Source organism: Oncorhynchus gorbuscha, linkage group LG03, assembly GCF_021184085.1.
Source record: "Oncorhynchus gorbuscha isolate QuinsamMale2020 ecotype Even-year linkage group LG03, OgorEven_v1.0, whole genome shotgun sequence".
Taxonomy (NCBI): domain Eukaryota; kingdom Metazoa; phylum Chordata; class Actinopteri; order Salmoniformes; family Salmonidae; genus Oncorhynchus; species Oncorhynchus gorbuscha.
The window spans coordinates 12,920,366-12,947,208 of NC_060175.1; the positions used below are offsets into that span (position 1 = coordinate 12,920,366).

The 26,843-nt window shown below is 44.7% G+C and overlaps 1 protein-coding gene across 1 annotated transcript in view; it reads left to right on the forward strand.

The window, feature by feature from the left end:
- Positions 1–24,010, forward strand: part of LOC124026016 (vesicle-associated membrane protein-associated protein B-like) — a 49,898-nt gene extending 25,888 nt beyond the window's left edge. Inside the window, exons 4-6 of the mRNA XM_046339214.1 lie at positions 9,842–9,922; positions 18,314–18,496; positions 21,415–24,010. Of these exons, the coding sequence (XP_046195170.1) occupies positions 9,842–9,922; positions 18,314–18,496; positions 21,415–21,573 (423 nt within the window). The 3' untranslated portion in view covers positions 21,574–24,010. The remainder of the gene's footprint in view (positions 1–9,841; positions 9,923–18,313; positions 18,497–21,414) is intronic.
- Positions 24,011–26,843: the final 2,833 nt, after the last annotated feature.

Below are 26,843 nucleotides of genomic sequence, written 5' to 3' on the forward strand. Positions count from 1 at the left end.
TCCCAGACATGCTAGACCCACTCCAATTTGCATACCGCCCCATCAGAACCATAGACAATGCAATCTGAATTGCTCTCCACACTGCCCTCTCCCACCTGGACAAGAGGAATACCTGTGAGAATGCTGTTCCTCGACTACAGCTCAGCGTTCAGCACCATAGTGCCCTCTAAGCTTGTCACCAAGCTTAGGACCCTGGGACTGAATACCTCCCTCTGCAACTGTATCCTGGACTTCCTGACAGGCCGGTAGGCAACAACACATCCGTCACGCTGACCCTCAACACAGGGGCCCTCCAGGGGTGGGTACTTAGCCCCCTCCTGTATTTCCTGTTTACCCACGACTGCGTGGCTAAGCACAACTCCAACACCATCATCAAGTTTGCTGACGACACGACGGTGGTGGGATCACCAACAGCGATGAGACAGCATACAGGGAGGAGGTCAGAGAACTGGCAGCATGGTGCCAGGACAACAACCTCTCACTCAACGTCAGCAAGACAAAGGCACAGACGTCAATTCAACGTCTATTCTACGTTGGTTCAACATATTTTAATTGAAATGACGTGGGAAAAAAACATTGATTCAACCAGTGTGTGCCCAGTGGGGAGCTGATCGTGAACATCAGGAAATAGGGGTGGATGCACAACCACAACCACAACCACATCCACATCAACTGGGCCGCAGTGAAGAGGGTCAAGAGTGTCTACATCACTGAGGACTTATCATGGTTCTCTCACACCGGTACAGTCGTAAAGAAGGCACGTCAACCCCCTTTTTCTCCCTCAGGAGGCTGAAATGATTTGGCACGGACCCTCAGATCCTGCTGCACCACCGAGAGCATCCTGACTGGTTGTATCACTGTCTGGTATGGCAACTGCACCGCCCTCGACCAGAGGGCCCTATAGAGGGTGGTAGTACGGCCCAGCGCATCACTGGGGGTGAGCCGCCAGCCACCCAGGACATACACGCCAGGCGGTATCTGAGAAAGGCACGAGAAATTGCCAAAGTCTCTAGCCGCCCGACATGGACTGTTCTCCATGCTCCCATCCGGCAAGCGCAACCAGTGCATCAAGGCTCAGACAAATAGACACCAAAATAGACTCCTAAACAGCTTCAATCCCCCGACCATAAGAGTGTTAAATGGCTAACAACTACTGCCACAGACTCTCCACACTGACTCTGTGCCCATCTACCCACTCATACACAACCTACACTGCTGCTAAAATGATTATTGATTAGATGTAATTACTCCATTACGCTGCTGTCCATTGATTGCCATTACCAATTCCATTACCGATAGTATTGATCCATTTATTCTGCTACTGGTCACTAGTACTCCTGTTTACATGTATCACTACCGGTCTAAAGTTTTAAAACACCTACTCATTCAAGGGTTTTTCTTTATTTTTACTATTTTCTACATTGTATAACAATAGTGAAGACATCAAAACTATGAAATAGCACATATGGAATCATGTGGTAACCAAAAAAAGTGTTAAACAAATCAGAATATATTTTATATTTCATATTCTTCAAATAGCCACCCTTTGCCTTGATGACAGCTTTGCACACTTTTGGCCTTCTCTCAACCAGCTTCATGAGGTAGTCACTTGGAATGCATTTCAATTCAAAGTGAATTTGTGGAATTGGTTTCTTTCTTAATGCATTGGAGCCAATCAGTTGTGTTGTGACAAGGTAGGGATGGTATACAGAAAATACCCCTATTTGGTAAAAGACCAATTTCCTATTGTGGCAAGAACAGCTCAAATAAGCAAAGAGAACACTTTTTGGGGGATATTACATGATTCCATATGTGTTATTTCATAGTTTTGATGTCTTCACTATTATCCTACAATGTAGAAAATAGTAAAAAATAAAGAAAACCCCATCAGTAGGTGTCCTAAAACTTCTGACTGCTAGTGTATATTACATTTACATTACATTTACATTTAAGTCATTTAGCAGACGCTCTTATCCAGAGCCACTAGTATACCACTAGTATATTACCATACGTATTTATATATTCCTTCTACCAGTCACTTTTCAGCCATGTTTACATGTATATCCTTCTACCAGTCACTTTTTATGTGTAAACACACCACTCCTGCACATTGATTAAGGTACTGACACTGACCTGTATATACTTGCATTCGCGTGTGTCTTTACCTCACATTGTAGTTTATATATATATATATATATATATATATCAATATCAACAACAACAACAACATATATATATTTGTTGTCATCATTGTTGGAAAGAGGTCTCAAGGTAAGAATGTCACTGTACTGTTTTACACCTGTTCTATCCTGTGCACATGGCAAATACACTTTGGGACTTAAAACTTACCTGACATTTATCTGCCAATACAGATATATGACTAATATATCATGCATACCTGACAGTCACCCCTAACACACACACACACACACACACACACACACACACACACACACACACACACACACACACACACACACACACACACACACACACACACACACACACACACTTTGCATACCACAAAATCCATAAATCAGTCTAGGCCAAGGGTCACACACCCTGAGGAAGATGATGACAAAGCACCCAGGCTAGGCCCACAGCTTGATTGAGGACCAACAAGCCTTACAAACATTTGTTCCACTGTCACTGCTTTCTGTTTCTCTCTCTCTCTATCTGTTTCTCTTTCTTTCTGTTTCTCTTTCTGTTTCTCTCACTATCTGTTTCTCTTTCTGTTTCTCTCTCTTTCTGTTTCTCTCTGTTTATCTCTCTTTCTGTTTCTCTTTCTGTTTCTCTTTCTGTTACTCTCTCTTTCTGTTTCTCTCTCTTTCTGTTTCTCTCTCTTTCTGTTTCTCTCTGTTTCTCTCTCTTTCTGTTTCTCTCTCTTTCTGTTTCGCTCTCTCTGTTTTCTGTTTCGCTCTCTATCTGTTTTCTGTTTCGCTCTCTGTCTGTTTTCTCTCTCTCTCTCTCTGTTTCTCTTTCTTTCTGTTTCTCTCTCTCTCTGTTTCTCTCTCTCTCTGTTTATCTCTCTTTCTGTTTATCTCTCTTTCTGTTTCTCTCTCTTTCTGTTTCTCTCTCTTTCTGTTTCTCTCTCTGTTTCTCTCTCTATCTGTTTCTCTCTCTTTCTGTTTCTCTCTCTATCTGTTTCTCTCTCTTTCTGTTTCTCTCTCTATCTGTTTATCTCTATCTGTTTCTCTCTATCTGTTTCTCTCTCTTTCTGTTTATCTCTCTTTCTGTTTCTGTTTCTCTCTCTTTCTGTTTCTCTCTCTGTTACTCTCTCTTTCTGTTTCTCTCTCTGTTACTCTCTCTCTCTGTTTCTCTCTCTGTTTCTCTCTCTGTTTCTCTCTCTGTTTCTCTCTTTCTGTTTCTCTCACTATCTGTTTCTCTCTGTTTCTCTTTCTCTCTCTTTCTGTTTCTCTCTCTGTTTCTCTCTCTCTCTCTCTCTCTATCTGTTTCTCTCTCTTTCTGTTTCTCTCTATCTGTTTCTCTCTTTCTGTTTCTCTCTCTGTTTCTCTCTCTTTCTGTTTATCTCTCTTTCTGTTTCTGTTTCTCTCTCTATCTGTTTCTCTCTTTCTGTTTCTCTCTTTCTGTTTCTCTCTTTCTGTTTCTCTCTCTTTCTGTTTCTCTCTCTGTTTCTCTCTCTTTCTGTTTCTCTCTCTTTCTGTTTCTCTCTCTTTCTGTTTCTCTCTCTTTCTGTTTCTCTCTCTTTCTGTTTCTCTCTCTTTCTGTTTCTCTCTGTTTATCTCTCTCTGTTTATCTCTCTTTCTGTTTCTCTCTCTGTTTCTCTCTGTTTATCTCTCTATCTGTTTCTCTCTCTTTCTGTTTCTCTCTCTGTTTATCTCTCTTTCTGTTTCTCTCTCTATCTGTTTCGCTCTCTATCTGTTTTCTCTCTGTTTCTCTTTCTGTTTATCTCTCTCTGTTTTCTGTTTCTGTTTTCTGTTTCGCTCTCTATCTGTTTTCTGTTTCGCTCTCTGTCTGTTTTCTCTCTCTCTCTCTATCTGTTTCTCTTTCTTTCTGTTTATCTTTCTTTCTGTTTCTCTCTCTTTCTGTTTCTCTCTCTCTCTGTTTCTCTCTCTTTCTGTTTATCTCTCTTTCTGTTTATCTCTCTTTCTGTTTATCTCTCTTTCTGTTTATCTCTCTCTGTTTATCTCTTTCTCTCTCTCTGTTTCTCTCTCTCTCTGTTTATCTCTCTCTCTGTTTATCTCTCTTTCTGTTTCTCTCTCTTTCTGTTTCTCTCTCTTTCTGTTTCTCTCTCTTTCTGTTTCTCTCTCTTTCTGTTTCTCTCTCTTTCTGTTTCTCTCTCTTTCTGTTTGTTTCTCTCTTTCTGTTTCTGTTTCTCTCTTCTGTTTCTGTTTCTCTCTTTGTTTCTGTTTCTCTCTCTTTCTGTTTCTGTTTCTCTCTTTCTGTTTCTCTCTCTTTCTGTTTCTCTCTCTTTCTGTTTCTCTCTTTCTGTTTCTCTCTTTCTGTTTCTGTTTCTCTCTCTTTCTGTTTCTCTCTCTTTCTGTTTCTCTCTCTTTCTGTTTCTCTCTCTTTCTGTTTCTCTCTCTGTTTCTGTTTCTCTCTTTCTGTTTCTGTTTCTCTCTCTATCTGTTTCTCTCTTTCTGTTTCTCTCTCTGTTACTCTCTCTTTCTGTTTCTCTCTTTCTGTTTCTCTCTTTCTGTTTCTGTTTCTCTCTTTCTGTTTCTGTTTCTCTCTTTCTGTTTCTGTTTCTCTCTTCTGTTTCTGTTTCTCTCTTTCTGTTTCTGTTTCTCTCTTTCTGTTTCTCTCTTTCTGTTTCTCTCTCTTTCTGTTTATCTCTCTTTCTGTTTCTCTCTCTTTCTGTTTCTCTCTCTTTCTGTTTCTGTTTCTCTCTTTCTGTTTCTGTTTCTCTCTTTCTGTTTCTGTTTCTCTCTCTTTCTGTTTATCTCTCTATCTGTTTCTCTCTATCTGTTTCTCTCGCTTTCTGTTTATCTCTCTTTCTGTTTCTGTTTCTCTCTCTTTCTGTTTCTCTCTCTGTTACTCTCTCTTTCTGTTTCTCTCTCTGTTACTCTCTCTCTCTGTTTCTCTCTCTCTCTGTTTATCTCTCTCTCTATCTGTTTCTCTCTTTCTGTTTCTCTCTCTGTTTCTCTCTCTGTTTCTCTTTCTGTTTCTCTCACTATCTGTTTCTCTCTCTCTTCTCTTTCTGTTTCTCTCTGTTTCTCTCTCTTCTGTTTCTCTCTCTTTCTGTTTCTCTCTTTTTCTGTTTCTCTCTCTCTCTATCTGTTTCTCTCTCTCTCTATCTGTTTCTCTCACTATCTGTTTCTCTCTTTCTGTTTCTCTCTATCTGTTTCTCTCTATCTGTTTCTCTCTTTCTGTTTCTCTCTCTTTCTGTTTATCTCTCTTTCTGTTTCTGTTTATCTCTCTTTCTGTTTCTGTTTCTCTCTCTATCTGTTTCTCTCTTTCTGTTTCTGTTTCTCTCTTTCTGTTTCTGTTTCTCTCTTTCTGTTTCTGTTTCTCTCTCTATCTGTTTCTCTCTATCTGTTTCTCTCTATCTGTTTCTCTCTTTCTGTTTCTCTCTCTATCTGTTTCTCTCTTTCTGTTTCTCTCTCTCACTATCTGTTTCTCTCTTTCTGTTTCTCTCTTTTTCTGTTTCTGTTTCTCTCTCTATCTGTTTCTCTCTTTCTGTTTCTCTCTCTATCTGTTTCTCTCTCTCTCTATCTGTTTCTCTCTCTCTCTATCTGTTTCTCTCTCTCTCTATCTGTTTCTCTCTCTCTCTATCTGTTTCTCTCACTATCTGTTTCTCTCTTTCTGTTTCTCTCTGTTTCTGTTTCTCTCTTTCTGTTTCTCTCTCTTTCTGTTTCTCTCTCTTTCTGTTTCTGTTTCTCTTTCTCTCTGTTTCTCTCTTTCTGTTTCTCTTTCTGTTTCTCTCTATCTGTTTCTCTCTTTCTGTTTCTCTCTTTGTTTCTCTTCTCTCTCTGTTACTCTCTCTTTCTGTTTCTCTCTCTGTTCTGTTACTCTCTCTTTCTGTTTCTCTCACTCTCTCTCTTCTGTTTCTCTCTTTCTGTTTCTCTCTTTCTGTTTCTCTTTCTGTTTCTCTCTTTCTGTTTCTGTTCTCTCTTTCTGTTTCTCTCTTTCTGTCTGTTTCTCTCTCTCTGTTTCTCTCTTTCTGTTTCTCTCTTTCTGTTTCTCTCTTTTTCTGTTTCTCTCTCTTTCTGTTTCTCTCTCTTTCTGTTTCTCTCTCTTTTCTGTTTCTCTCTCTTTCTGTTTCTCTCTCTTTCTGTTTCTCTCTCTTTCTGTTTCTCTCTCTTTCTGTTTATCTCTCTTTCTGTTTATCTCTCTGTTTCTCTCTCTCTGTTTCTCTCTCTTCTGTTTCTCTCTCTTTCTGTTTCTCTCTCTTTCTGTTTCTCTCTCTCTGTTTCTCTCTCTTTCTGTTTATCTCTCTTTCTGTTTCTCTCTCTTTCTGTTTCTCTCTCTTTCTGTTTCTGTTTCTCTGTTTCTCTCTGTTTCTGTTTCTCTCTTTCTGTTTCTGTTTCTCTCTCTTCTGTTTCTGTTTCTCTCTTTCTGTTTCTCTCTCTTTCTGTTTCTCTCTCTTTCTGTTTCTCTCTTTCTGTTTCTGTTTCTCTCTTTCTGTTTCTGTTTCTCTCTTTCTGTTTCTGTTTCTCTCTTTCTGTTTCTGTTTCTCTCTTTTCTGTTTCTCTCTTTCTGTTTCTCTCTCTTTCTGTTTCTCTCTCTTTCTGTTTCTCTCTCTTTCTGTTTCTCTCTCTTTCTGTTTCTCTCTCTTTCTGTTTCTGTTTCTCTCTTTCTGTTTCTGTTTCTCTCTCTATCTGTTTCTCTCTATCTGTTTCTCTCTTTCTGTTTCTCTCTTTCTGTTTCTCTCTTTCTGTTTCTCTCTTTCTGTTTCTCTTTTCTGTTTCTGTTTCTCTCTTTCTGTTTCTCTCTTTTTCTGTTTCTCTCTTTTCTGTTTCTCTCTCTTTCTGTTTCTCTCTTTCTTTCTGTTTCTCTCTCTTTTCTGTTTCTCTCTTTCTGTTTCTGTTTCTCTCTTTCTGTTTCTGTTTCTCTCTCTCTATCTGTTTCTCTCTCTATTCTGTTTCTCTGTTTCTCTCTCTATCTGTTTCTCTCTCTATCTGTTTCTCTCTATCTGTTTCTCTCTCTATCTGTTTCTCTCTCTATCTGTTTATCTCTCTGTTTCTCTCTCTGTTTCTCTCTCTGTTTCTCTCTCTCTCTCTATCTGTTTCTCTCACTATCTGTTTCTCTCTTTCTGTTTCTCTCTCTGTTTCTCTCTCTGTTTCTCTCTTTCTGTTTCTCTCACTATCTGTTTCTCTCTCTCTTTCTCTCTCTGTTTCTCTCTCTGTTTCTCTCTCTGTTTCTCTCTCTCTGTTTCTCTCTCTATCTGTTTCTCTCTTTCTGTTTCTCTCTCTCTCTATCTGTTTCTCTCTCTCTCTATCTGTTTCTCTCACTATCTGTTTCTCTCTTTCTGTTTCTCTCTATCTGTTTCTCTCTTTCTGTTTCTCTCTCTTTCTGTTTATCTCTCTTTCTGTTTCTGTTTCTCTCTCTATCTGTTTCTCTCTTTCTGTTTCTCTCTCTCTCTATCTGTTTCTCTCTCTCTCTATCTGTTTCTCTCACTATCTGTTTCTCTCTTTCTGTTTCTCTCTATCTGTTTCTCTCTTTCTGTTTCTCTCTCTTTCTGTTTATCTCTCTTTCTGTTTCTGTTTCTCTCTATCTGTTTCTCTCTTTCTGTTTCTCTCTCTATCTGTTTCTCTCTTTCTGTTTCTCTCTATCTGTTTCTCTCTTTCTGTTTCTCTCTCTCTCTATCTGTTTCTCTCTCTCTCTATCTGTTTCTCTCTCTTCTGTTTCTCTCTCTCTCTATCTGTTTCTCTCACTATCTGTTTCTCTCTATCTGTTTCTCTCTTTCTGTTTATCTCTCTTTCTGTTTCTGTTTCTCTCTCTATCTGTTTCTCTCTTTCTGTTTCTGTTTCTCTCTCTATCTGTTTCTCTCTCTGTTACTCTCTCTTTCTGTTACTCTCTCTTTCTGTTACTCACTCTTTCTGTTACTCTCTTTTCTGTTTCTCTCTTTCTGTTTCTCTCTCTTTCTGTTTCTCTCTTTCTGTTTCTGTTTCTCTCTTTCTGTTTCTCTCTATCTGTTTCTCTCTATCTGTTTCTCTCTTTCTGTTTCTCTCTTTCTGTTTCTCTCTTTCTGTTTCTCTCTCTTTCTGTTTCTCTCTCTGTTTCTTTTCTCTCTTTCTGTTTCTCTCTCTTTCTGTTTCTCTCTCTTTCTGTTTCTCTCTCTTTCTGTTTCTCTCTCTTTCTGTTTCTCTCTCTTTCTGTTTCTCTCTCTTTCTGTTTCTCTCTCTTTCTGTTTCTCTCTCTTTCTGTTTAGCTCTCTTTCTGTTTAGCTCTATCTGTTTCTCTCTCTATCTGTCTCTCTCTCTGTTTAGCTCTCTCTCTCTCTCTCTCTCTCTGTCTCTCTCTCTCTCTCTCTCTCTGTGTTTCTCTCTCTCTATCTGTTTCTCTCTCTCTCTATCTGTTTCTCTCTTTCTGTTTCTCTCTCTATCTGTTTCTCTCTCTGTCTTTCTGCTTCTCTCTCGGTCTTGTTTGCGTGCGGAAGTAGGCCTAAGTGGTCTCTTGTGTGCTGTACTTGCAGTGACAGGACTCTTGAGAATTTGGTTTGCTATTACAATTGAGACACACACACAGGAACACACACTTGGAATAGGTGAGAAACAGGTTTGGGCGGTATACTGTTTTCTGGGGTGTTTTTAAAATACCCACGGGATGATTTTCAATACCTTTACAACTATTTTCAGTGTTTTATTTAATTGTCATATTTATTTAGATTTTTTAAGTAAATATCTGCAGTCAACTTGGGCACTCGGTTATGGAATAAAGCAGATCGCGTTCTTCAATTTATGTGTTTGATTATTTTTCATTATGAAGCTTACCAGTAGTTCCCTGAAACAGCTGAGCCATCACGTTGTTTGTTTCCAAGCGCACAACGACGAGAGACCCGAGCCTCGTGAATAGGGTTGGGGATCAATTCCATTTCAGTTCCTGTCAATTCAGGAAGTAAACCAAATTCCAATTCCAGATTTTCCTCATTGAAAGGCATTGGAATTAAAGTTTGGGATTCATTGTACTTCCTGAATTGACTGGAATTTTAAATGGACTTGACCCCACCCTGTTTGTGAGCCACTCTCACTGTTGTGCAGTATGCAATGATCTGGAAACACCTCACAACTAAATCATTTCCAGACAGATATCTTAACTATTAAGTTAACGTTGTTTAAATTGCAGTTGTGAATTTGGTTTGCTAACTTAGTAGCTAGTTATCCAAGTGGTAAGCTTTTCTTGATAACAGTAGAGAATTCCAACCTGGATCAAGATCCTTTCTGTGTAAGATTAGTTTTGTGCAGAAAACTGTGAGTAGCATTTTCTTGTTACATGTGTAAGTTTATGAGCTGGGATGTCTGTCCTGTATAAAATGTTTGCATGTGCTCATTAGCAATTCGCTAACAATCCCCAGTGTAATTCTTATATGTACGCGTTAGCATTGCTAACCTTTGGATTACAGAGACTCAGTGGGGTCTTTTGCGTTTTTAAAAATAGCAACCTTGTGTTCAGTGCCTGTAATTCCGCATACTCCGGGATGACACAAGGACAGAATGAAAATATGGATACCCCCCAAACCTAGTGAAAAACAAAACACTGCCAAGTCTGAAGCCTCTTGATTGTGACAGAACAGAAAGGTTTGATAAACACTTCACACAAGTGGAGGAGGAAGACAATGGGGGAACAAATCTCACTGCCGGTAAACCACTGTCCAGTTTGCTTTCCCCGGTCTTGGGCTCACAATTGTTGGCTGTGGTCTCTCCCTCTCTCTCTGCAGTGGAAGGAGGCGAAGCCAGAAGAGCTGATGGACTCCAAACTGAGGTGTGTCTTTGAGCTGCCGGCGGAGAACGAGAAAACGGTGGGTTCATAGAGACTTATTACTTCTCTCTTGCAATATTTATATAGTTGCCCCCCCCAAAAAATTGACAGCCTACTATAAAATACATAATTACATTTACATTTAAGTCATTTAGCAGACGCTCTTATCCAGAGCGACTTACAAATTCAACTACTGAGCCGTATTGTATGCTCAAATAAATGGGGAATTTATATTATTTCATACTAATACAATTTGTCAGAGAAATTGATTTTGTTAAACGAGTGATATTTTTTTTTCTCAAAAGGTAGGGGTCAATGATTGACACCCTTGTTTTCAATACCTCAACCTTTGCGAGGATAACAGCACTGAGCCTTTTTCTGAAATGTTTTATTAGTTTTAGAACATATTGGGAGGGGGATCTTAACCATTCCAGACCCTCTGTGCGTAAACACTGCCCTCTCCAATACAAAACTACCGAGGGGGGGGGTTTGGGACCAACTTTTTATTTAGTTTTCAGGAGAGGGGTTATTGGTACAGGTGTAACATTCAAAGTCATAATCATTCAGATATGTTCATAATTCAGTCACACACACATAAAAACACTCAGAGAAATGCATCCAAAGATAACCCTAACACATTCTCCCCCTCAGTCTCCTTCCACCCTCCCCACTCGGAAACCATGTTTCCCACCCCGCCTAGCCGACCTCCCCGACTCGAAGAAAGCATGCCACCCATCCCACCCAGCAACCGCGGTTGCTTGTCAGTCCCTCCTCCCACCCATCCATCTCCTGAGACTCCCCCCATAACATCCAGAGATTCTAATAGTAACTGTATCCACTGGTTAAATGGGAGAGAAAGAGAGAACAATATTTTGTCAGTAATCATTTTGAAATTAATTTTGTACCTTTGTCCCAGAATCATTTAACTGCATGGCACTCCCACATCATATGACGGAATGTGCCTTACTGATTTAGGGGACATAGTGAACAATAGGGAGTTGGGGATCATTTCAGCCTAAAATATTTAATTGCCGTTAAATACAGTCTGTGAACAAACTTTAAATGTAAAGTACCATTTAAAAAGTTTGGACTATGTTGTAGAATAATAGTGTAGACGTCAAAACTATGAAATAACACAAATGGAATCATGAAGTAACCTAAAAAAGTGTTTTTATTTTTATCTAAATATATTTTAGAAGTAGCCACCCTTTGCCTTGATGACAGCGTTGCACACTCTTGCCGTTCTCTCAACCAGATTTTTTTCAACTGCATATTTACCATCTTCTGTCATCTTCCCTCTTCCTTGTTTTTCTCACACACACGTATTTTTCTTTCCCTGTCGCTCCGTCTCATCCGTTACACGTCTCTAAAGCTCAAGTGATTTAGTGGAGAAAATCCCTGTGGAGAAAATCCCTGTCATCAGGAGTCGAGGCAGAGCTTCCCTTGTCTTGCCATAACCCCAGCCATAGCCCCAGCCATAGCCCCAGCCATAGCCCCAGCCATAGCCCCAGCCATAGCCCCATAACCATAGCCCCAGCCATAGCCCCAGCCATAACCCCATAACCATAGCCTCAGCCATAGCCCCAGCCATAACCCCATAACCATAGCCCCAGCCATAACCCCAGCCATAGCCCCAGCCATAGCCCCAGCCATAGCCCCAGCCATAGCCCCATAACCATAGCCCCAGCCATAGCCCCAGCCATAGCCCCAGCCATAACCCCAGCCATAGCCCCAGCCATAACCCCAGCCATAGCCCCAGCCATAGCCCCATAACCATAACCCCAGCCATAGCCCCAGCCATAGCCCCAGCCATAACCCCAGCCATAACCATAGCCCCAGCCATAGCCCCAGCCATAGCCCCGGCCATAACCATAGCCCCAGCCATAACCCCATAACCATAGCCCCAGCCATAGCCCCAGCCATAACCCCATAACCATAGCCCCAGCCATAGCCCCAGCCATAACCATAGCCCCAGCCATAACCATAGCCCCAGCCATAACTCCAGCCATAACCATAGCCCCAGCCATAACCATAACCCCAGCCATAACCCCAGCCATAACCATAGCCCCAGCCATAGCCCCATAACCATAGCCCCAGCCATAGCCCCAGCCATAACCCCAGCCATAACCCCAGCCATAACCCCAGCCATAGCCCCAGCCATAGCCCCATAACCATAGCCCCAGCCATAGCCCCAGCCATAGCCCCAGCCATAGCCCCAGCCATAGCCCCATAACCATAGCCCCAGCCATAGCCCCAGCCATAACCCCATAACCATAGCCTCAGCCATAGCCCCAGCCATAACCCCATAACCATAGCCCCAGCCATAACCCCAGCCATAGCCCCAGCCATAGCCCCAGCCATAGCCCCATAACCATAGCCCCAGCCATAGCCCCAGCCATAACCCCATAACCATAGCCTCAGCCATAGCCCCAGCCATAACCCCATAACCATAGCCCCAGCCATAACCCCAGCCATAGCCCCAGCCATAGCCCCAGCCATAGCCCCAGCCATAGCCCCATAACCATAGCCCCAGCCATAGCCCCAGCCATAGCCCCAGCCATAACCCCAGCCATAGCCCCAGCCATAACCCCAGCCATAGCCCCAGCCATAGCCCCATAACCATAACCCCAGCCATAGCCCCAGCCATAGCCCCAGCCATAACCCCAGCCATAACCATAGCCCCAGCCATAGCCCCAGCCATAGCCCCGGCCATAACCCCATAACCATAGCCCCAGCCATAACCCCATAACCATAGCCCCAGCCATAGCCCCAGCCATAACCCCATAACCATAGCCCCAGCCATAGCCCCAGCCCTAACCCCATAACCATAGCCCCAGCCATAGCCCCAGCCATAACTCCAGCCATAACCATAGCCCCAGCCATAACCATAACCCCAGCCATAACCCCAGCCATAACCATAGCCCCAGCCATAGCCCCATAACCATAGCCCCAGCCATAGCCCCAGCCATAGCCCCAGCCATAGCCCCAACCATAGCCCCAGCCATAGCCCCAGCCATAGCCCCAGCCATAAGCCATAGCCCCAGCCATAGCCCCAGCCATAGCCCCAGCCATAGCCCCAGCCATAACCCCATAACCATAGCCCCAGCCATAGCCCCAGCCATAACCCCATAACCATAGCCTCAGCCATAACCCCAGCCATAACCCCAGCCATAGCCCCAGCCATAGCCCCAGCCATAGCCCCAGCCATAGCCCCAGCCATAGCCCCAGCCATAGCCCCAGCCATAACCCCAGCCATAGCCCCAGCCATAACCCCAGCCATAGCCCCAGCCATAGCCCCATAACCATAACCCCAGCCATAGCCCCAGCCATAGCCCCAGCCATAACCCCAGCCATAACCATAGCCCCAGCCATAGCCCCAGCCATAGCCCCGGCCATAACCCCATAACCATAGCCCCAGCCATAACCCCATAACCATAGCCCCAGCCATAGCCCCAGCCATAACCCCATAACCATAGCCCCAGCCATAGCCCCAGCCATAACCATAGCCCCAGCCATAACCATAGCCCCAGCCATAACTCCAGCCATAACCATAGCCCCAGCCATAACCATAACCCCAGCCATAACCCCAGCCATAACCATAGCCCCAGCCATAACCCCAGCCATAACCATAGCCCCAGCCATAACCCCAGCCATAACCATAGCCCCAGCCATAACTCCAGCCATAACTCCAGCCATAACCATAGCCCCAGCCATAACCCCAGCCATAACCATAGCCCCAGCCATAACCTCAGCCATAGCCCCAGCCATAGCCCCAGCCATAACCCCAGCCATAACCATAGCCCCAGCCATAGCCCCAGCCATAACCCCAGCCATAACCATAGCCCCAGCCATAGCCCCAGCCATAACCCCATAACCATAGCCCCAGCCATAGCCCCAGCCATAACCCCATGACCATAGCCCCAGCCATAGCCCCAGCCATAACCCCATCCATAACCATAGCCCCAGCCATAACCATAGCCCCAGCCATAACCATAGCCCCAGCCATAACTCCAGCCATAACCATAGCCCCAGCCATAACCATAACCCCAGCCATAACCATAGCCCCAGCCATAACCATAGCCCCAGCCATAACCCCCATAGCCCCAGCCATAGCCCCAGCCCCCCAGCCATAACCATAGCCCCAGCCATAACTCCAGCCATAACCATAGCCCCAGCCATAACTCCAGCCATAACCATAGCCCCAGCCATAACTCCAACCATAGCCCCAGCCATAACCCCATAACCATAGCCCCAGCCATAGCCCCAGCCATAACCCCAGCCATAACCCCAGCCCCAGCCATAACTCCAGCCATAACCATAGCCCCAGCCATAACCCCAGCCATAACCATAGCCCCAGCCATAACCCCAGCCATAACCATAGCCCCAGCCATAACTCCAGCCATAACCATAACTCCAGCCATAACCATAACCCCAGCCATAACCATAGCCCCAGCCATAACTCCAGCCATAACCATAGCCCCAGCCATAACCATAGCCCCAGCCATAACCATAGCCCCAGCCATAACCATAACCCCAGCCATAACCATAGCCCCAGCCATAACCATAGCCCCAGCCATAACCATAGCCATAACCCCAGCCATAACCATAGCCCCAGCCATAACCCCAGCCATAACCATAGCCCCAGCCATAACCATAGCCATAACCATAACCCCAGCCATAACCATAGCCCCAGCCATAACCATAACCCCAGCCATAACCATAACCCCAGCCATAACCATAACCCCAGCCATAACCATAACCCCAGCCATAACCATAGCCCCAGCCATAACCATAGCCCCAGCCATAACCATAACCCCAGCCATAACCATAACCCCAGCCATAACCATAGCCCCAGCCATAACCATAGCCCCAACCATAACCATAACCCCAGCCATAACCATAACCCCAGCCATAACCATAGCCCCAGCCATAACCATAGCCCCAACCATAACCATAACCCCAGCCATAACCATAACCCCAGCCATAACTATAACCCCAGCCATAACCATAGCCCCAGCCATAACCCCAGCCATAACCATAGCCCCAGCCATAACCATAGCCCCAGCCATAACCATAGCCCCAGCCATAACCATAGCCATAACCATAACCCCAGCCATAACCATAGCCCCAGCCATAACCATAGCCATAACCATAACCCCAGCCATAACCATAGCCCCAGCCATAACCATAGCCCCAGCCATAACCATAGCCCCAGCCATAACCCCAGCCATAACCATAGCCCCAGCCATAACCATAGCCCCAGCCATAACCATAGCCCCAGCCATAACCATAACCATAACCCCAGCCATAACCATAGCCCCAGCCATAACCATAGCCCCAGCCATAACCATAACCCCAGCCATAACCATAACCCCAGCCATAACCATAGCCCCAGCCATAACCATAGCCCCAGCCATAACCATAGCCCCAGCCATAACCATAGCCCCAGCCATAACCATAGCCCCAGAATTAACCATAGCCATAACCATAGCCCCAGCCATAACCATAGCCATAACCATAACCCCAGCCATAACCCCAGCCATAACCATAGCCCCAGCCATAACCCCAGCCATAACCATAGCCCCAGCCATAACCCCAGCCATAACCATAGCCCCAGCCATAGCCCCAGCCATAACCATAGCCCCAGCCATAACCATAGCCCCAGCCATAACCATAACCCCAGCCATAGCCCCAGCCATAACCATAGCCCCAGCCATAGCCCCAGCCATAACCATAGCCCCAGCCATAACCATAGCCCCAGCCATAACCATAACCCCAGCCATAACCATAACCCCAGCCATAGCCCCAGCCATAACCATAGCCCCAGCCATAACCATAGCCCCAGCCATAACCATAGCCCCAGCCATAACCATAACCCCAGCCATAACCATAGCCCCAGCCATAACCATAGCCCCAGCCATAACCCCAGCCATAACCATAGCCCCAGCCATAACCATAGCCCCAGCCAAAACCATAGCCCCAGTCATAACCATAGCCCCAGCCATAACCATAACCCCAGCCATAGCCATAGCCCCAGCCATAACCATAACCCCAGCCATAACCATAGCCATAACCATAACCCCAGCCATAGCCATAACCCCAGCCATAACCATAGCCCCAGCCATAACCATAGCCCCAGCCATAACCATAACCCCAGCCATAACCATAACCCCAGCCATAACCATAGCCCCAGCCATAACCATAACCCCAGCCATAGCCATAGCCCCAGCCATAACTCCAGCCATAACCATAGCCCCAGCCATAACTCCAGCCATATCCCCAGCCATAACCATAACCCCAGCCATAACCATAACCCCAGCCATAACCATAGCCATAGCCCCATAACCATAGCCCCAGCCATAACCCCAGCCATAGCCCCAGCCATAACCCCAGCCATAACCATAACCCCAGCCATAACCATAACCCCAGCCATAACCATAACCCCAGCCATAGCCATAACCATAACCCCAGCCATAGCCATAACCATAACCCCAGCCATAACCATAACCCCAGCCATAACCATAGCCCCAGCCATAACCATAACCCCAGCCATAACCATAACCCCAGCCATAACCATAGCCCCAGCCATAACCCCAGCCCCAACCATAACCCCAGCCATAACCATAACCCCAGCCATAGCCATAACCCCAGCCATAACCCCAGCCATAACCATAACCCCAGCCATAGCCATAACCCCAGCCATAGCCATAACCCCAGCCATAGCCATAACCCCAGCCATAACCCCAGCCATAACCATAACCCCAGCCATAACCATAACCCCAGCCATAACCATAACCCCAGCCATAGCCCCAGCCATAACCATAACCCCAGCCATAACCATAACCCCAGCCATAGCCATAACCCCAGCCATAACCATAACTCCAGCCATAACCATAGCCCCAGCCATAACCCCAGCCATAGCCATAACCCCAGCCATAGCCCCAGCCATAACCATAGCCCCAGCCATAACCCCAGCCTTAACCCCAGCCATAGCCCCAGCCATAGCCATAGCCCCAGCCATAACCATAACCCCAGCCATAGCCCCAGCCATAACCATAACCCCAGCCATAGCCATAACCCCAGCCATAACCCCAGCCATAACCATAACCCCAGTCATAGCCATAGCCCCAGCCATAACCATAACCCCAGCCATAGCCATAACCCCAGCCATAACCCCAGCCATAACCATAACCCCAGCCATAACCATAGCCCCAGCCATAACCAGCCATAACCATAACTCCAGCCATAACCATAGCCCCAGCCATAACCCCAGCCATAGCCATAACCCCAGCCATAACCATAGCCCCAGCCATAACCCCAGCCTTAGCCCCAGCCATAACCATAACCATAGCCCCAGCCATAGCCCCAGCCATAACCCCAGCCATAGCCATAACCATAGCCCCAGCCATAACCCCAGCCTTAGCCATAGCCCCAGTCGTAACCATAGCCCCAGCCATAACCCCAGCCATAGCCCCAGCCTTAGCCATAGCCCCAGCCATAGCCCCAGCCTTAACCATAGCCCCAGTCGTAACCATAGCCCCAGCCTTAACCATAGCCCCAGTCGTAACCATAGCCCCAGCCTTAACCATAGCCCCAGCCTTAACCATAGCCCCAGCCTTAGCCATAGCCCCAGCCTGTAACCATAGCCCCAGCCTTAACCATAGCCCCAGCCTGTAACCATAGCCCCAGCCTTAACCATAGCCCCAGTCGTAACCATAGCCCCAGCCTTAACCATAGCCCCAGCCTGTAACCATAGCCCCAGCCTTAACCATAGCCCCAGCCTTAACCATAGCCCCAGCCTGTAACCATAGCCCCAGCCTTAGCCATAGCCCCAGCCTGTAACCATAGCCCCAGCCTTAGCCATAGCCCCAGCCTTAGCCATAGCCCCAGTCGTAACCATAGCCCCAGCCATAACCATAGTTCCCTGGGCCACACTCTCACTTTTCACACAGTTTATTATTGTTGCAATTACTCTGCAAAGCACACACAGATGGTAGAAGATCACTTCCCCCGGGATGAGCAGAAAATATGAGCCCCATAAACAAAGCCACAGGGAAAATGGGCCGTTGTTGTTTTTGTTAATTATGATCAGCGAGATATATGGCTGGAAGCAACAGCATCGTCGTGCCACGTAGTTGGGACTGAAAATGGAAACCAGCTTTTGCGTCTCTTTTTGGAAGTATTGGGATTGGGGGAGTGTGTGCGTGTGTGCGTGCGTGCGTGTTTGACTGCACTCGCCTGCCTCTCTCTTAGTGTACGACATGACTGCAATCACTACCAGCCAGGCCTGCAGCAGAACAAGTTACCAACATTCACTTTCTCCATATTGATTCCTTATTGTGACATTACCTTTGAGGTATGTTTCTGCATATGTACCAAGATGTTGAAATAAACCTAAGCCCTCTCCCTCTTCCCGCTTCTTCACCCACAGCACCAAGACCCGGATGCCATCAAGATGATGTCGTCCAACCTGCTCAAGTCAGAGTCCTCCACACTGTCCATGAAGTCCATGAGCTCCACCCTGGACGACGGCGAGGTCAAGAAGGTCATGGAGGAGTGTAAGAGGTTGCAGACGGAGGCACAGCGGCTACGGGAAGAGAACAAGCAGATCAGGGTGAGAACCAAGGAGATGTCTGGGATTCAATCAAGGACTCAGTCAATGGCTATACACTGAGTGGACAAAACATTAAGAACAGTGCTCTTTCCATGGCATAGCCTGACCAGGTGATCTATGATCCCTTGTTGATGTCACTTGTTAAATCCACTTCAATCAGTGTAGATGAAAGGGAGAAGAGGTTTAAAGAAGGATTTTTAAGTCTTGAGACAACTGAGACATGGATTGTGTATGTGTACCATTCAGAGGGTGAATGGGCAAGGCAAAAGATTGAAGTGCCTTTGAACGGGGGTATGGTAGTACAGTAGGGACCAGGCGTACAGGTTTGTTTCAAGAACTGCAACGCTGCTGGGTTTTTCACGCTCAACAATTTCCCTGTGTGTGTCAAGAATGGTTCACCACCCAAAGGATATTCATTATCCAGCCAACTTAACACAACTGTGGGAAGCATTGGAGTCAACATGGGCCAACATCCCTGTGGAAAGCTTTCCACACCTAGTAGTGTCAACATGGGCCAACATCCCTGTGGAAAGCTTTCCACACCTTGTAGAGTCAACATGGGCCAACATCCCTGTGGAAAGCTTTCCACACCTTGTAGAGTCAACATGGGCCAACATCCCTGTGGAAAGCTTTCCACACCTTGTAGAGTCAACATGGGCCAACATCCCTGTGGAAAGCTTTCCACACCTTGTAGTGTCAACATGGGCCAACATCCCTGTGGAAAGCTTTCCACACCTTGTAGTGTCAACATGGGCCAACATCCCTGTGGAAAGCTTTCAACACCTAGTAGTGTCAACATGGGCCAACATCCCTGTGGAATGCTTTCCACACCTAGTAGTGTCAACATGGGCCAACATCCCTGTGGAATGCTTTCAACACCTAGTAGTGTCAACATGGGCCAACATCCCTGTGGAATGCTTTCAACACCTAGTAGAGTCAACATGGGCCAACATCCCTGTGGAATGCTTTCAACACCTAGTAGTGTCAACATGGGCCAACATCCCTGTGGAAAGCTTTCCACACCTAGTAGAGTCCATATCCTGTCGATTTGAGGCTGTTCTTAAGGCAAAAGGGAGTGCAACTGAAGGTGTTCCTAATGTTTTATACACTCAGTGTAAATCATTCATTTTAAATTCAAAAAATGGATGTAGCAGCCCCAGATTTCCCCTTTTAAAGAGCAGCACGCCACCCGCTGGCCTGCCACCTCCCCTTTAAGTAGTGCCAGAGGCGGAATTGCTTTTGGCCACTCCCATCCCTGGATCCAGATAACACTAACAGAGCCCGCCCACCCGCTGTTGGGAAATGAAGTGTGTTAAAAGCTGGCGCCTGGTGGAGTTTAGATGATTTAAACATCCCCTTTGAATCAATGGACGACATTACCTATCTCTGACTGAATAAATGACATTACCTATCTCTGACTGAATAAATGACATTACCTATCTTTGACTGAATAAATGACATTACCTATCTCTGACTGAATAAATGACATTACCTATCTTTGACTGAATAAATGACATTACCTATCTCTGACTGAATAAATGACATTACCTATCTCTGACTGAATAAATGACATTACCTATCTCTGACTGAATAAATGACATTACCTATCTCTGACTGAATAAATGACATTACCTATCTCTGACTGTAGGGATGTGGATAATACTGATGGTAATTTTTCCCCCTCTCTATTTCACCATATCTATCCCTCTCCCCCTCTTTCTCTTTTTTCTTTCCTCTCATATCTATCCCTCTCTTTCTCCTCTCTCCATATCTATCCCTCTCCTTCTCCTCTCTCCATATCTATCCCTCTCTTTCTCCTCTCCATATCTATCCCTCTCTTTCTCCTCTCTCCATATCTATCCCTCTCTTTCTCCTCTCTCCATATCTATCCCTCTCTTTCTCCTCTCTCCATATCTATCCCTCTCTTTCTCCTCTCTCCATATCTATCCCTCTCTTTCTCCTCTCTCCATATCTATCCCTCTCCTTCTCCTCTCTCCATATCTATCCCTCTCTTTCTCCTCTCCATATCTATCCCTCTCTTTCTCCTCTCTCCATATCTATCCCTCCTTCTTCTCTCTCCATATCTATCCCTCTCTTTCTCCTCTCCATATATATCCATCTCTTTCTCCTCTCTCCATATCTATCCCTCTCCTTATCCTCTCTCCATATCTATCCCTCTCTTTCTCCTCTTTCCATATCTATCCCTCTCTTTCTCTTCTCTCCATATCTATCCCTCTCTTTCTCTTCTCTCCATATCTATCCCTCTCCTTCTCCTCTCTCCATATCTATCCCTCTCCTTCTCCTCTCCATATCTATCCCTCTCCTTCTCCTCTCCATATCTATCCCTCTCTTTCTCCTCTCTCCATATCTATCCCTCTCTTTCTCCTCTCTCCATATCTATCCCTCTCTTTCTCCTCTCTCCATATCTATCCCTCTCTTTCTCCTCTCTCCATATCTATCCCTCTCTTTCTCCTCTCTCCATATCTATCCCTCTCTTTATTCTCTCTCCATATCTATCCCTCTCTTTATTCTCTCTCCATATCTATCCCTCTCTTTCTCTTCTCTCCATATCTATCCCTCTCCTCCTCTCTCCATATCTATCCCTCTCCTTATCCTCTCTCCATATCTATCCCTCTCTTTCTCCTCTCTCCATATCTATCCCTCTCTTTCTTCTCTCTCCATATCTATCCCTCTCTTTCTCTTCTCTCCATATCTATCCCTCTCCTCCTCTCTCCATATCTATCCCTCTCTTTATCCTCTCTCCATATCTATCCCTCTCTTTCTCCTCTCCATATCTATCCCTCTCCCCTCTCTATACCCCTCTTTTCTCTCTTTCTCTATCTCTTCACCCTCTCTCTCTCTGTTCCTATTTAATCTTTCTCCTTCTCTCACTCGCTTGGTTTCACCACCCCATCCAGGAAGACGATGGCCTGCGGATGAGGAAGAGCAATGTGTTGTCCTCCTCCCAGCACTCCTCCCACTCCATGGTGAAGGAGGAGGGGCTGAGCCTGCGCACAGTGGCCCTCATCGTGCTCTTCTTTGTGGTCGGAGTCATCATCGGCAAGTTGGTCTTGTAAGAGCAAGCGGCGAGCGAGAGACGGCCAACCGCATGCTTTCGGGGGATTGAAACAAACGGATTTGGGATTTTTTTAAATTCAGAAATGCCATATCAATGGGGTAGTTTTGAATCGTTCATTTATGTACAAATAAAAAAAGATACAAATGAAAATTCCATGTTATGAACAAACCAACGAGAGAAAAAACAACAACAACTTGTTACAAGATCTCTTTAATCATAACATAATCATTCTGGCCTATGCCACAGATACAGTAGGAGGGAGTAAAATGCAGATCATTGATAGTCACTGAAGTGAAGGATTTTCTAAACACCGTGGGGGGGGCCTTGTGATTGAGTCAGTTTGCGTTGTGTGAATGAATGTTTTCACGGATTGTCATTTATTTTCACAAGTGGCCACAGGCCGTAGGCATACTCTGTGTAGTGAATCCATAGTAACCCTGGATTAAAGTAATACCAGGTGGGCAGCACTCTTTTTGTCTCACCTCCTTTACAACATGATTGACAGGGAGGCTTCAGGAAGTAGATGGGATTATGCACAGGGCTACTGTCAACCAAACTGACTCTTCCAATCAGAGTCTTTGTATAGACCGTCTCCTCTGTGATTGGGGAACATCCTTAATCGACACAACAACCCCCTCCTCCGTCTCCCCATGCTCTGTTTTTCCAAGCTAGAACATTTCCCTCGTTTTGATCATAAATACCTGAGTTGGCAGTATATTCTTGATTGCATGTGTCCACTAAAGAGCATTGCATTTTTTGGGACATTTTAAATTTAATTGAATTGCTTTCATCATTGTGATGTTTCTTTTCAGCCTTAGATTTTCTCAACTCAACCTTCATTTTCTTTTTCATTTTCTTTTCTTTTTTGTGATAAAGTTTTTTTGGTTTTTAGGGTTTGAGGTATTATTAAAAAATGTATGCAGCTAAATGAACTCCGGATGGGTTGGGACTGAGTCACTGAATAGCCTACTTACTTTGTGACTGTTATTAGCACGTTATTCTAGAAGGAAAGAAGGGAGAGAGGGAATGAGGAAAGGTACTTGTAGAAGTGAGTTTTGTTGAGGTTTTTGTCGGTTTTCTTTTTTCTTCTCCAAGCTGTACATTTGTTGATCTGTCAGGCAGAACTGTCATTTAAATGGTTTATGCAGTCCGTTCACCATGCTGTGACTGTCCACGTAACTCCAACTGTATGGTCATGGTCATTGGCTTCATTCTCCCCACTACGGTCAGCGTCGATACGTTTGGATCTTTAACCGTTATAGTTATCACTACACTCATGTTTATTTTCATGCACTACATTCTCAAGAATGTTTTTTTCCCCATTATCTATCAATGTAACTGTTTTGTTAGCTGACGTGTCTCTGCATTTAACTCACAAGAAAACTAAAACATACTAAACTATATCCTGAAGGGACCATTCTGCCTTTTGTGTTTGTCCCTACTGTCTTTGATTGCTTTGTCCTTAATGTGATTCATGTCAAAAATGCAAAAACACTCAATTTCTTTCATGTCACTGTCGCAGATTATGGATAACAAAAATTAACTTGCCGATGAAAGTAGGAATTTGAGGAAAGAGCGAGGGAGAGAGTAACCTACTGTATCTACGTGTGACTGAGCGTAACCTCCTGTATCTACGTGTGACTGAGCGTAACCTACTGTATCTACGTGTGGCTGAGCGTAACCTACTGTATCTACATGTGACTGAGCGTAACCTACTGTATCTACGTGTGACTGAGCGTAACCTACTGTATCTACGTGTGACTGAGAGTAACCTACTGTATCTACGTGTGACTGAGAGTAACCTCCTGTATCTACGTGTGACTGAGAGTAACCTCCTGTATCTACGTGTGACTGAGAGTAACTTACTGTATCTACGTGTGACTGAGCGTAACCTACTGTATCTACGTGTGACTGAGCGTAGCCTACTGTATCTACGTGTGACTGAGCGTAACCTACTGTATCTACGTGTGACTGAGCGTAACCTACTGTATCTACGTGTGACTGAGCGTAACCTACTGTATCTACGTGTGACTGAGCGTAGCCTACTGTATCTACGTGTGACTGAGCGTAGCCTACTGTATCTACGTGTGACTGAGCGTAGCCTACTGTATCTACGTGTGACTGAGCGTAACCTACTGTATCTACGTGTGACTGAGCGTAGCCTACTGTATCTACTTGTGTGAAGCATGACTGCTTAGAGAGAGGGCAGAACAGGTCTGAGCTGAGCTACTCTGTCCCAATGGTTGTGAAAACACTCAAATTGACCTGTCTACCATCGTGCTCCATGTAAGCAGTCGGCAACTGTTTTGTATGTATATAAATAAGTCTAAGAAAAATTCCTATTCCTAGTCAAGTAGTCAGTCTATGGTGTTATACCTTGATGGACTATGTAGCATCTTAATAATTTAAATGAATAAAGACCCTACCTAATTCTGTGTGAAGTAATTTCTTCTTTGTTCAACAAACCGGTCCGGAAAACAATTCCATTTTTCATCCTCTGACTGAGAAAGCCGACAGCCTTGTTGACCGGTTTCATCTACTTTACAAAGTGTCAAGCTGTAAAAAGCTCATCACCGTGTCCGAGGGAAGAGGGACTTCGTTGGATGTCACTACTTTCACGTCTAGATTAAATAATGGAGAGGGAAATGTCAGCATCTGAAATTAGCATTCCCCTCACAGCCAATACATCTCCACTGACATCTGCTGCTACATTAGCTATAGATGGTTTGCTTTATTTGGCTGTGGTTCTTGCAATGTTTTTTTATATTTTTAGTTGAAAATGATGTTTCCTTCTGGTAATTGGCTTTCAATGTGTCGTGGTGTTAAATGAGAAGTTGTTTTATTCATGTTATTGTATCTTTAACACCCTGTAAATGTTCTGTCAGCACTTCAGGTTTTGGTTTGACGTCCTGAGGTGCACCTGAAGTCAGTAGGAACTGTGGTGTTTAAGTGGGTGGGGCCTAGATACTGTACATCTAGAGGCACTGTTGTGGAAATGACCCCCATATTAATTTACATTTTTTGATTCAGCTAGGGAATTGTAATTTCCAAGAAAAATAGCAATGGAATGTTCTCAAAACTGTCAAAATGATAATCGACCCTATTCGACACACCTAAAAACGGGTCAACTCAGAAATACCCTATGCATTGACACCGTGTGTTGACGTGTGCCAATTTTCCATCGGGAATGTTTATATACACTTAAGGAAGGAGGAATTTACACCAGAAGACTTGTCATAGAGATTTATGAGGAAATGGATGGTTTCCAATCATTCTCTTCACAGCCTTCACAGACCTATAGTCTGGTGGATGAAACTCTACAGATGTTTTTTACTCCACAGTGACCACAGGAAAACCACATTAGATGTTACGTGTTTGAGTTTTGGCCCTTGACTGGATTGGTTCCAATTGTGTCTGTAGTGTACATACAAGGCCTTCAGAAAGTATTCATACACCTTGACCTATTCTACATTTTGTTGTGTTACAGACTCAATTCAAAATAGACAATATATATAAATATTTCTTTTAGTCTCTCACCCATGTACACACAATACGTGTGACTGAGCATAACCTACTGTATTATTGACAAAGTCAAAACATTGGAATTTTTTGCAAATGTATTGAAAATGAAGTGGAGATATATCTAATTTACGTAAGTATTTACACCCCTTTGCTATGACACTCCACATTGAGCTCAGGTGTTTCCAATTCCCTTTGATCATCCTGGATGTTGCTACAACGTGATTGGAGACCACCTGTGGCCAATTCAATTATTTGGACATGATTTAAAGAATCACACCTGTCTATATAAGGTCCCTACAGTTGGTGTGCACGTTCGAGCAGAAACTATACCATGAAGTACAATAAACTGTAGATTGCTGAGAATTGTGTTGAGGCGTGTATATGGGGATGGTTATAAAAAAAATTATAGAGTGTGGAAATTGTAAAAATATGGAACTACCGAGACTACCTAGAGCTTGCGTCCGACCAAATTGAGCAACCGGGAAAGAAGGATAATGGTCAGGGTGGTGACCAAGAACCCAATGACCACTCTGACAGAACTTCCTTGGCCGAGAACCTGCCTGGTGGACAACAGTCTCTACAGCACTTCACCAATCTGGGCTTCATGGGAGAGTGGCCAGACGGAAGACACTCCTGAGAAAAAGGTACATGACGGCACGCCTGGAGTTTGCAAAAAGGCACATGGACGATTCGGAGCATAAGGCAAAAGAGTGTGGTCTGATAAGACAAAAGGGTAGCTCTTTGGCCTAAATACAAAGCGCCATGTTTGTAGGAAACCAGGCACAGCTCATCACCCATCTAACACAATCCCTACCGTGAAGCATGGTGGTGGCAGCATCATGCTATGGGGATGCTTTTCAGCAGCAGGAACTGGGAGACAAGTAAATATAGAGGGACCAATGAATGGAGCCAAAAATAGGCAAATCCTTGATGAGAACCTGCTTCAAAGTGTAAATAACCTTAGACTGTGGTGACAATTTTACCTTCCTACAGGACAATGACCCAAACCATACAGCCAAAGCAATGCTGGGATGGCTTCGGAATAAGAATGTGAAAGTCTTTGAGTGGCCCGGCCAAAGCCCAGACTTGAATCCAATTGAAAATCTGTGGAAGGACTTGAAGATTGCTGTTCACCACCACTCCCATCTAATTTAATCTACAGGGAAGAACGGAAGAAATCCCCAAATCCAGATGTGCAAAGCTGATACAGACGTACCCAAGACAATGCAAAGCTGTACTCGCTGCCAAAGGTACTTCTATAAAGCATTGATTCGGGTATTTTAATATTTATGTAAATTAGATATTTCTGTATTTAATTTTAAATAAATGTGCAAACATTTCTGAAAACATGTTTTTACTTTGTCATTATGGGTTATTGGTGAAAAAATAAACATTGAATCAAATTAGAATTCAGGCTGTAACACAACAAAATGTGTAATAAGTCCAGGGGTATGAATACTTTCTGAAGGCACTAGCTATTTGAATGCCGGCAGACTCTGACAAAGTGAGTTCCAGAAAGTGCCTGTCTATGGCTACGTTGCCTTTTAGGCCTGAATGAATTCAATCCTAAATTAGGTTGTGCTGATGTTTGAAACCATATCAGCAAATGTCACTCTACGTAGCTAGCTGACTCAAATTTATATTCAAATCAATGTCTGTCACAGGAGAGATTGTGCAGATGTAACTGTCCTCCTAGAAACAGAATCCACTGTAGGATGAGACATTGTGAAGGTGTCAGGTCAGGAC